General features: G+C 48.9%; 1 protein-coding gene across 1 annotated transcript; it reads right to left on the reverse strand.

The window, feature by feature from the left end:
* Positions 1–2,273: 2,273 nt before the first annotated feature.
* Positions 2,274–5,667, reverse strand: LOC111183400 (CREB-regulated transcription coactivator 3-like). Its single transcript, XM_022590683.2, has 4 exons — positions 5,005–5,667; positions 4,837–4,917; positions 3,291–3,393; positions 2,274–2,837 (listed from the first exon to the last, which is right to left on the reverse strand). The coding sequence occupies exons 1-4, from the start codon at positions 5,203–5,205 to the stop codon at positions 2,596–2,598; spliced, it is 627 nt and encodes a 208-aa protein (XP_022446391.1). The 5' UTR covers positions 5,206–5,667; the 3' UTR covers positions 2,274–2,595.
* Between the last annotated feature and the right edge of the window lie 6,629 nt (positions 5,668–12,296).

A 12,296-nucleotide genomic window follows, 5' to 3' on the forward strand; every position in this document is an offset into this window, starting at 1 on the left:
TCTGTGGCTCCAGAATGCTCCAGAGAAGAATTAGACGTATGAGGGTATTTACAAAAAGTAATTCCTAAAGGTACTTCTGGCTTCTGATGGAGGATTGAATACCTTCATCTAACTTGGCTCCCTCCTGAAGAATTTTTTTTAATCATAAACCTGTGGGATTGGGGTGAATAGGAGAGAAGACAGTAGCAGTTACACTTGGGGAGATGGACAGCAGAAACAAGAGGGGACTGGGACTTCCCTGGTGGCCCAGTCGTTAAGAATCTACCTGCCGATGCAGGGGACATGGGTTCGAGCCCTGGTCCGGGAAGATCCCACATGCCGCGGAGCAACTAAGCCCGTGCGCCACGACTACTGTCTGAAGGGCCGGATCAGATGTGGGGGGCTCTGACACAGGAAAGGCAGCCAGGATCTGCTTTCTTTTGGCACACTGGGGTGCTGTGTACGATGAAAGGCCCTTTTACTTTAACAAAAGGTCACTGCCCTCTGAGATCGGGAAGTTTAACTGGGAATATGGCTTCGAAGGGGAGGCCAAGTGCCTCTCCCTGAGCCAGAGCTCAGGCAGGGAGGACTCTGGTTCGACTTCCTAATTCAGTAGCAGGGGTTCAGGATGAACGTGAGGCAGGAAGACTTGGGCTCCACAGTGAAGGTGTGGTAGTGTACGATCGAGGTTACTGGAAAGACTGGAGGGAAGGGACCCCCCTGAAGACAAAAGGAAGTGGGACAAGGTCTGGAGAGGTTAACAGCTCAGGACCCTGTGACAGACCCCTCCGGCCACCAGGCACACGTGTCAGATTCAGACCCACAAGGTGCAGCCTTGCTTCTTTGGGTGGGAGCAGTCTGGACCCTTCAGCAACACCCCTGGTGTCTCCTGGAAGGACACCGGCTGTCTGGGCAAAGGCTCCGGCATCTTCATCCCTCCTTCAGTGTGTCTGTCCTCTCTGTGCTGTCTGCCCATGCCCGCATTCGGCCCCATTGCCCACCCTCCTCCCCAGACGGCTTCCAAACCCACCCATCAGGTTTCTGGTCAGGGACTGGCCTGGACTAAGTGAGGGGGGCAGGTGGTGGTGGAAATATAGTAATACCGTTTTGTGCTAAGGTACTGATGACTAATGATGGTTTCATTAGACTATTTCTTCAACCTCAGAGAATGAATCTCTTCCTAATGCAATCGAGAGCACAACCTGGGTCTGAGAGGGAAGATCTTATGAGGTGGCCAGGACCCCTGAAGTCCAGGCAGGTGGGAGGTCTCAGTTTGCTGAGCCATTCTGGATGTACTCAGAAGACAGTTTCCACCTACCTGCGTACCCTGGAGGAGAACAGGGCGCGCAGTCTAACCGTGGATTTGGTCACCTAGTGTTAAAAGCATATTAAAGCGCGTGCTTAACTTAACCACAGGCACAAGTGTTAGAAGAGCTGAAGTTCTGAGAAGATTTTGTAAGGAATAGGAACAGTGAAAGTTTAGACTGCCTCACGGCAAAGCAGATTCATTCATTCGTGCATTCATTCACTCGTTCACGTGTGCATTCGACACATGTTTCTGCAGCACCTGCCCAGCGCCAGGCACTTGTTAGGTGCTAGGGGTTCGATGATGACTAAGGCACAGTCCCCGCCCTCAAGGAGCTTACGGCCTAGTGGGGTTACATGAACCACCCCCATTCCACAGAGAAACAGCTTCCCTTTGCTGCTGTGCAGCTGCCGGGTGGGCCCGATCCAGACCTCCAGCCACTCCCTCCAGCTGGTCTGTATGAGAGGGAGGCCTGTATGGTCCAGACCTTGTCTGGAGGACTTCGTGTGTCTCTGAGATACCTGCAGCCCCCTTTCCCTCTTCCCCAGCCTCCAAGAAGAAGCACCGTTCTCTTCAGGCTCATCTATTACCAGGGGATTTTTTTTTTTTCAGTGACTGAATAAAATAGTCTTCCTTTTGCTCTTGTCCATAGGAAAGGGGGTTCTGAAGCAGCAGAAAAGAGATTACAAACTGGGGGCGGTGGGGGGGGGAACAAATTAGAATTCAGTTTGCTTAACTCAAGTCTGTTCTTGGACTTGTAGTAAACAGCCTTCTTCATGTTAGAACTGAGGCCTCTGAGAGAGCCCTGGCCCTCCGCTCTGCCCTGGAACATCCTGCCACCGCTGAGGCACAATGGCCGGATCAGAGAAGGCATCGTGGGGCTGTGGTACCGTTGCTGGATGCTGAGCCAACTTCCAAAGGCCTGTGGCCCCTAACCGCCCCGCACTCCGGGTCCTTTCTTCAGTGTTGATTGAGATCAGTGGTTCTAAGCACTACACAAGGCTCCTGAGGCCTCTTGTTATATTTTTACACATTGACCGATCAGATGGCCAGTAAAAGATGTAACGGTTGCGGTGACGACCAGTTCAGCGGAAGCCCCAGAGCAACCTGCCCGCAGCAACAGGACCTGTGCCGCAGGCCTGAGGGGCGGCGCCCAGCTCTGCGGTCTAGAATGAGCCACGGGGTCTGAGATGGGACCTCGTCTGAGAGCTGGGAGCCAAGGAATTGGTTCCTTCCGTGTCAGAAGCCTGGGATAACTAACGCCCAGGGCTGCAGCTGGCTCCGTTCTAGTCCGTTCTGTTTTAGCTGTTTCAGAAATAAGTCCTCCTGTTCCGTTCCCTTCTGCACAGTCGGTCAGCTCGAAACGTCTCTTCAGTAGAGAGGTTGAGCAGGCCCGGGCTGGAATCACTTAACATGCTGAGTCCGTCCAGGCTCAGGGGTTCGATCTGGAGCTCTTCTTCCAAAGGAAACGGAGTGTCCACGTTTAGGCTCACCTCGGGCATGCCTGCCAGAGCACTGCCGAGGTCTTTGATCAGGCTGGTGCTCGAGTCTTCTGGAAAGGGCAGCGGGAGGGGAAAACAATGCGGATTAGGAGGCGTGAGGGCCCAGGTCACTAAGAGGACACAACTGATGACAACCCCCAAAACGCCGTTCCTGTCATCTTCCCAACCAGGACAGTCATCACCTGTGTCCCAACCACTCCTGGGCCTACGGTTTTGCTCTGGAATCTACGTTCTTTTCAGTCAGTCCCACAACTCCCAGTTTTGCAGGTTTTCTCCCTTGGAACAGTTGTCAATCACGGGAAATTAAGTAGTTCGGAAAAGGCTTGGGTCACCAGGCCCCTTCCCCACTGCCTCACAGGCTCTGGGGCTGGACACCGGCATCTCAGAAAGGTAAAGTTGAGCTACAGGCCTTTCATTTTCTGCTTTATATAATATTATGTTGTTTAAACTATCTTACAGTGGCATCTGTAGAAACACAGTGAAATAAAAGAAGCAGCCCTCACCTGTCAGGATGGTGTTTGGGAAATTCCCGCAGTTGGAATACAGGTTTGGTCTCAAATGAAAGGAGTCCTGTGGTCCTCGGGGACCTTGTTGCACCAGGGGCACCTGGAAGCGTCAAAGGTCACGTTGTAAGGGACGGTCTCTCTTTCCAAGGACAGAACAGTGCGGTGTGCTCCTGGAGCAAAACCAGACGTGAACGCTCTCTTACAGTCCCTTCTCTCTAGGATCCCAGAGTGCCCAGCCACTGCAACAGCCTACACAGAACATTCTGCTCAGGCAGGGGGATGCTGCGGTAGAAGAGGGGTCCCTGAGGGCCACACTTGTCCCTGTTTGCGCGCTGCCTGGCCCTCTATGCCATGCCAGGAGCCACCACTGGCCGTGGTTTCTGCGGGCCCTCTGGTCTCAGCCACCTCCCCTGCTCAGCACAAAAAGGCGTCTGGAAACTACCACCCGTGGAGCCCTTCAGAGGCCCTGTCTGTAACCAAGGAAGTGATGGGCTCTTTTCCTCTTTGGTTTCTAGAAAAACGAGAAAGCAGAACCTTCTCCTCTCACTCAGAGGGAGGAACCACAGGCAAGCCCCTCTCTGCGAGAAAGCCTCTATGAGGATGGGTTAGAACTGGGGCCTACTTTATCTTTTTTATTTTTATTTTTTTGTTAATGAAAATTTATTAACTATATAACCTTTGACTACCAGAGAAACTTCAATATGTACAGATCACCATGAAGTTCCCAGTTTCTGGGGCCTACTTTAGGTGCCGTTCCTGAAATTAATTTTTAAACCATTTAAAAAAGCCTTTCAAAAGTAGGAATTTCCATCATTTTTTCAGAAACACACTGACTCACCTAGACTCAAATGGCTTCTTTAGAAACTGGGGAGGCAAGGACTATTGGTTCTTACCACGAGGCTTCCCCGTAGCCTATTCAGGAAACATCTGTCTTTATTTATTTTACTGTTATTATTATTATTATTAAGTTCTGGAAAGTGCTCTTCCTTCTCTCCATAATGTATCCTGGAGCCCAAACCATAATTAGTGAATACTATAAAATCTAGGGATATTAAAAAATGGTCTGTGTTAGGGAGAAATTAAAAAGAAAAAGAGAAAGTCTGAATGAAAATACCTTTGGGATTGACCCCTGCCCCAGCCAGGACGAGCTCCCAGGAGGCCACACACTGTGCAGGGCACAGCAACTCAGGCCGAGGCAAAGCCCCTCCCTGGGTCTGAGTCTCCTCAACACGATAGATAGATCTGTGAATTGCTACGGTTCCGTCCAGCATCAATGACTCTACAATTCTATGGCTAGAGTGTCATCACAAAGTCTTCTACCACTTGTTCAAACAGGTCCTCTGCTGAGGCCTGACAATTAACTAAGGCAGCCAGCACCAGCCTCTAGGGCCTGGGGCAGTGCCAGGCTGTCCTAGCCGCTGAACACACCTGAGGGCAGAGAAGTGCAGTACCGAGTCTGTTTGGTGTGGGTTCCACGCACGGAAGAGGCCTGACTGTGGCAGTTCCTGCTCCAAGGAAGAGGCAGGCCCTGGTGACCACTCACCTGCTGAGTAAAGGCTGGACCTGGCCTCATGGACTGCTGCTCAAAGCTCACATCTGGGAAGAAGCTGGTCAAAGATGAGCCCTTCAGGAAAGAAGCAGGGGACCATTTAGCTTGGAACTCGGGGTGACCTAAGCGTTCCCTCCTCCTGGTGTTCCTGGTGGGACTCACCTGGGCCGCAAGGAGCTGGAAGCCTGACTGGGGCAGCGATGGGGCTGCCTGGGGCTGCTGAGCAGTGGGTTCCTGGGCGTGGGGCTGCTGCAGCAGAGGCTGGGGGAGGTCCTGGGGCGTGGGGTAAGGGGGTGGGGGTGACACTTGGGCTTGAGCTTCTGTGGGCAGGAAGGAGAGCGGGCTTCGATCTGAGGACACCATCTGAAAAACAAAGCCACCAACTACTTAGCTTCTGAATTTCTAGCAGTAAGTCCTTTATGATTAGGAAATGTCAAAGTGAGGAAAAACCCTGAGATTTTCCTCACCCTGATAGTCTATACCATGCTCTGAGAAGCCCAGTTCTGTATCCTTCAAAGTATATCTCAAATCTCACTTCCCCACAAAACATTTTCCATTCAATGACAGTTTCTATTGTCTTAAAAAGCAAACAAAACAAAACCCAGCCAATTTAACCAGTTTCATCTCAGTTTTCTCAGTGAAAATCATGTTTGTTTTTTCACAGCCAAAACTTCTGGTTAAAAATGGAAGACTGAAAAAAGCATTTAGCTCTGCTGTCTCCCAAAACCCTCCTAAAACAGCATTAAACAACAATACATTTTAGACAAAGAAACAATAAATTTGTGAGCAATTGACAGGACAAAGAAACTAAGTTTTTGGGTGCCCAATTAGTGAAGAATCTAAACAGAGTTTGGGCTTGAGGTAATAAATTAAAGAAATAACAAGTTTTGTTAATGCAGGCTTCTCAGCCAGAATTCCCCATCTCTGGTGATAAGGGTGTCCTTCTACCGCCATATCTGGTGGGGGGGGGGGGGACAACTTTCACACAAGAGACATATTTCCTGTTTTCAGGAAGACAGAAAGGGGGGTCAGAGTGTCCCTCTTGCATCAGCTGTTTCTTAAGTAACTTTAATTCAAAATAATCAATATGCCATTGAGGCCCATTTTGGGGTAGCCTACCCTGGGCCCCAACATAATCATGAACCACTTCAAGGGAGTCTGAGAATTGAGTTGGGTGGCAAAGGGTGGAAAAGTAACCAGGCCAGTGGATAGCATGAGGGCATTCTGGATGCAGGAAAAGCATCTTCTTACTGTCCATCTCTGCCCTGGAGTCGTAGCCCTGACAGGGTGGTCTTTCTGTCCATGGTTCTGATCTTCACCAGTCAGGTGAAGTATTAACCACAGCAGGGAAAATATCCAAGTTCATGAGCTAGGGCTTTGCTTGCATTTCTATTGCCAGGGTTTACCACGAATTTGTTTTACTCTCATGCTCACCCTTGACTGCAGCAAATGAGAATCAATAATAATTGCCCCTGAATTTGCACACATGTAATTGAATCATTCATCAGGCTTCCTTCGTAGATTGACCACTGCGATTCAATTCTACTCAGCAACCATCGAGTGCCTATCATTCTGAACATCATCTGAGGCTCTAGGGACACAGACACTATGACGTTCGTACATGGAAGAGCTCACAGTTCAGAGGGGACACAACTTGAGAACAAATTACACCGCAACGTGATCAATGGCAGCATAAAAGGTCTCACTTCTAAAACTAAGTTTATCTGAGCAAACTCTTTACTATGAGGACCTCATCAAGAAACCACAGGCACAGAGGGACAGACAGATCTGGAAAAAGAATGAAGAATATGTGTTTTCCAAGGCAATTGCTAACTCCATTTTAGAGATCAGCTTTCATGAAAAGAGAAGACAATGAGCCCACATAACTGGAATTTTCTTTAAATACAGGATCTGGTATAAGAGTTAATGAGGCCACTTTTTGAAGAGTATTTAAAATTATGATTTTTGTTAAAAGAACATTTGTTGAGGTCCAATAAATCCAGTGTGTGTGTGTGTGTGTGTGTGTGTGTGTGTGATTTTTTTATAAATAAATCTAATATCCCTTCAGTCGCTAAAAGCTAACACTGGCAATAACCGTCTGATTGCAGCTTTTATGGTACAGTAATGGGGACAGTACCCAGAGTCCGTGTGAGGCATTTTATAGTTAACAACACTGCCTGTAGTTAAGAAAACTGATCAAGGGTTTCCCTGGTGGCGCAGTGGTTGAGAGTCCACCTGCTAATGCAGGGGACACAGGTTCGTGCCCTGGTCCGGGAGGATCCCACATGCCGCGGAGCGGCTGGGCCCATGAGCCATGGCCGCTGAGCCTGCGCCTCCGGAGACTGTGCTCTGCAACGGGAGAGGCCGCAACAGTGAGAGCCCCATGTACCACAAAAAAAAAAAGAAAGAAAGAAAACTGATCGACAGTAGAGAGTGTTTATTATTCTTGTAGTTGAAGAGAACAACTCGCAGTCCATCTTCATTTCAGGAAAATGATCCTGTTAGGATATTTATGTGAACCCATGGCCCCATTATCCTTCTCCTTTTTTACCAGCTCTGTCTTCTAAATATGTTGGTGAGATCCTTGGGCTGGGGCAGTCCTCCCCTGGAAGGCCTGGCCTTTCACCCTAGGCGTCCAGGTGTCCTCCACCCACCATGTCGGCTCGATGGAGAGAAAGGGTCCTGGCCTCATCGATCCAGGAGGAAAGCAGATTTTTCAGAGCTCAGAATAATTCTGGAGAACCCTTTCTTCTGACACACGAGCAGCTGTCTTGATAGGACCGCCACACACACACACACATACACACGCACACACACACACACACACACACACACACACACACACACACACCACCACCTCTTTCTCCTTTACTCCTGGGGCGCAAATCACAGCAGGTATCCTTAATGCCTATTACAGTGAGAAGCCCTCTGACAAGTGGAACAGACTTCACTCTGAGCTTTAGTGTAAGGAAGAAAGAAAATCATTAATGTGAAAAGTTCTTAATGAAGCAGTGCATACATTTTCCATCCAGTCCCAGCCACCCTCACTAACACACTGATGAACATTTAGACAAATAAATACTCTCCTTCCTGCATCATCTTGAATACACTTCACCAGGACTATAGGTTTAGGGAGCTCTGGTCTGGCATTGGGCTGAGGCCCTGAGAAGGTAAAGGATTTACTGGGTTCCTGACTATGTGCTCCAGGCCCTCATCCCCAACCTCACTGAATCCCCACAATAAAACTACTGAAGATTTTATCTACTTTTGTAGACAAGTTACCAAGCTCACAGAGACTAGCCTTCACAAGAAGGTTACCCAATGTAACCAATTGGGATTCCAAAGCACATCTGTCTGCTCTCCCCACCCCCTCTGTCACTCCCTACCACCCTGCTGTAGAGGAATACATACATACTGCTGATCTGTTCTGATGGAGTTTCACAATGGCCAATTTCATGGAATCCGTCCAGGTTTGCCCAAGACTGAGGGGGTTCCCAGGATGCAGGACTTTCAGTGCTAAAACCAGGAAGGTGCCAGGCAAATTGGGAGAGGTTGGTCCCCCTTCCAGCATCTGCTCCCCCTTTGCCCTTCCCAACAGCACCCAGAGTTCACTGGGTACCTGCCTCTCCCACACGCAGATCCTGTGTTGTGCCCTGTTGGGCTTCAGTTATTAGTTCAGAGGTGGACATGGGGCCTAATCAGGTTCAGGTGATGTGAGTGGAGGGAATGAGGACTCAGGCCTGGAATACTGGGACGGCAGTGCTCTCACCTCAGTGACTTTGTGGAGTAAGGGTGCGATGTCTGAAGCAGATGCAGCCATATTGCTACCATGAAGCCAAGGCCACAAAGAGCTGGCAAGGAGAGATTAAAAGGAATTGGGTCCCAGGTGACCGGGAGGCTCACTCAACCCTGAACCTGCCCTACCTCCAGGCTCCCTTCTTGTAAGGATCACAAATCCTCTTTACTTCGAAGCCCGTTGGCTTAGGCTTCTGTTTTCTGGCAGCCAGCGGCATCCTAAGCTGTGGTCCTCAACATGTAGCCCATGACTAGCAACACTACTGCACCCAGACTTGAGTAAGAAACCCTAAGGGTGGGACCCAGCCACCTGCTTTCAACAGGCCCTCTTCATGATTCTGATGGAGGTTCATTCTCCAAGGACCTTGTGATGTGCTTCCAAAGAGCCCTGGAACAGTGTGAAACTGGGTCAAGTGACACCAACAGCTGCCTCATAAATGTCACCTTCCTGAGACAAAACTTCTCAAAGAAGAAAATGCGCCTCAGAATCAAAACTGCAAGAGCAGATCCTGCATGAGTTTTCAGCCTGCCATCCTGTCCAATGGATTTCGGACTTGCCCATTCCCAAAATTATATAGGCCCATGTAAAGTATATACCCTATCTAGCCTTACTCTCCTTGGAATTTCTCATGCCCATGTGAATTTCCCATGCGTATGTATTAAATTTGAGTTTCTCTTGTTAATCTGCCTTATGTCATTTTAATTATGCAACCAACCAAAAGAACCAATATTCCCCTCCCCCACATTGTCTTTGCGAAATGAAAAAGGAGAAGATGTCCTTCTCCCACCCTCTTTGTAGCTGGATGGCATCTCCATCGTCCCCGAAAATTTCCTTTGAAACCATTTCAAATCTGAAATGCTGTACATGGTGTTGGTGGTGGTAGAGATGGAACAGGTGGATAGCAGGCTGGAGCACCAGGGCAGTCTCACCTTTTCCTGTACTCAGCACCCCAGACTGAGGAAAGTGTCTGAATCAGACTTTCCTCTGCTCCCATGAGCCCTTCTGTTTGTGCTCCCACTGTCCTGGCGTCAGAGACGGCTGGAGCTGGAGACACTGGCGCTGCATTTCACCCCTCCTGGCCGTCCAGTGTTGCTCAGACTCTTCTCTTGTCCCAAATGCAGCACAAAGGCCTCTGCATCCGTCAGGCTTCTCCAGAGAAACAGAACCACACCACCAGCTTTGGCTTCCCAATCTGACCTTCCTTCTTATACTTGCTTTGTTCCAGCTGAGTTCTCCGGAGGTGGGTGATGGAGAAAACTGGGTAACTCCGCACGCCTGGTTCCACTCTGTGGGATGTACAATCTCTGAAATTTCCTGCTGATGGAAAATCAGCCAGGTTTCTTAAATCTTCCAGGTCCACCCATCAGCCCTGTGAGGAGTGCCAACCATGCCCAGGCAGAGGGTCTTAGTCAGCTGTGACTGCCCTCACAAAACGCCACAGACAGGGAGGCTTAAACAACAGGAAGTCATTACTCACAGTTCTGGAAGCTGGAAGTCCAAGATCAAGGTGTCCCGGAGGTTTGGTTTCTCTCCTTGGCTTGCAGACGGCCACCTTCTCACTGTGTCCTCACTTGGCCTTTCCACTGTGGGTGCAGGTCCCTGGTGTCTCTGTGTGTCCCAATTTCCTCTTCTTATGAGGACACCCATCAGATTGGATGAGGACCCACTTTAACCTAATAACCACCTTAAAGGCTTTATCTCCAAACAAAGTCATATTCTGAGGCACTGGGGGTTAGGACTTCAACATAGGAATTTGGGGACACAATTCCACCCATAACAGAAAATGTGGATTTGTCCCAGGAAAGGAAGGGCAAAGAGGAATGATCCCTGGGGAGAAACACCTTGGAGGAGGAGTCTGCAGAAAGACAATTGACTGGAAACCTGGCCCCTCCCCTCTCTGGGACAGGCAAAGTTGACCCCTTTCATGACACATGTCTGGAATTCGTGTGTATTTATATGAGAAAATTCTCTAAAATCTCATATTATAATGCTAACAGGCACCATCACTATAGATTAGAATTTCATGTAATTTTCTTTCTGGCTGTGCATGTTTTTTTCTACAGTGGCCATAAAAATGCAGACTCTACAGTCAAACTTTCTGACTTGGGGAGGTGGTTGGCACCCTGAGCTTTGGTTTCCTCCTCTGCAAATGAAGCTATAACAGCCTCTATGATGTCATAAAGCTACGATGAGATCCACTTCAAGCCCTCAGCCCAGGGCCTGGGGTACAGAAGTACTCCGTAGTTGTTGTTTCTGTAAGTAGCACTCAAACCTGGAGGCAAATAGTCTTATCCTCTTTGTATCCGCCCCCCACTCATAATTGCAAGAATGATGCCTAGCTACCCCAGGCATCCAATACATATACTAAAAATAGAAGAAATGAATAAATGACTGACCAAGCCATCCAGCTAAGAAAGCTCCCCCAAGCAGGCTCAGAGCTCACACTCACTGCCGGCCAAGGTCCCTCTAGCCTGTATTTGGATCATGCTGGGCACCACCAGGCCCACAACTGGTCCCATATGGGTGCTTCCCCCAGAGCTGACACCTAGGCCCCGACTGTGGCCCAGCGTGGCCCCGATGCCCACCCCCAAGCATGTCCTGCTCTGCCTGCTCTCACCTCTAACTCTCCCACTTCCCAGCCAGCCTCAGGGTCCCTCATCTGACGGTGGGTTTCTGTTACAAATTAACCCTGTTATTTACTGAGCACCTGCCCTGTGCCAGCCCAGGGCTGGATTCTTTACATACATTATTGAATTCCAGGGCACACAAGAAACCTGTGAAGTAAACATGAGACTTAAACTGGACATTATGTGTTACATGTCAACCCAAACCCCATTTCCTAAAACATACCAGAACCAGTAATGTAGCCAAAATCATATGTTAGGGTGTGAAATGCTTAAGGTATTGCTTCCTCATCACTAAACATTGTGATTATGAGCAAATAATTGCCTTTTGTCAGGAATAAGACCGCTCAGCATCAGCGAAACCTAAGATACACATTTGGCTTTTGGACACCCAGAGATCTTCCAAAGTCTACAAGACATTCCGGTAATGAATTATTTGTATTTGGAATGTAACTTAAGACTTTTTTCTCACATGTTTTTGTTTTAATCAAGGTGTGATTTCCATACAAGGAAGAACACAAACCTTACGCTTTTTTTTGTTTGTTTGTTTTGTTTTGTTTTGTTTTTGCAGTATGCGGGCCTCTCACTGTTGTGGCCTCTCCCGTTGCGGAGCACAGGCTCTGGACACGCAGGCTCAGCGGCCATGGCTCATGGGCCCAGCCGCTCCGCGGCACGTGGGATCTTCCCGGACCAGGGCACGAACCCGTGTCCCCTGCATCGGCAGGCGGACTCTCAACCACTGCGCCACCAGGGAAACCCCTTAGGCTTTTTATACTGTATACACCCTGGATACTGTTCCGCCCTTTAGAAGTCAGTTATATTAGTTTTTTGAGACAGAGGGCTGTACATTAAATGACTCATTATTGACAGTTTACACAATCCAGATCTAAGTGTCATCATGGCCTCTTACAAGATCAAGAAGGAATGTTATCTTTTAAGGAGTTGTCCTGTTGATGCTAGGAGAATGCTGCTCTTTACGGTTGAGCAGGTATTTTTGTCGATGGAGGACACTTGGTCGATGCACAATGCAGATA

The sequence above is a fragment of the Delphinapterus leucas genome, chromosome 8 (genome assembly GCF_059928025.1).
Source record: "Delphinapterus leucas isolate spDelLeu-1000000601 "Yukka" chromosome 8, BTC_Dleu_Yukka2, whole genome shotgun sequence".
Lineage (NCBI taxonomy): Eukaryota > Metazoa > Chordata > Mammalia > Artiodactyla > Monodontidae > Delphinapterus > Delphinapterus leucas.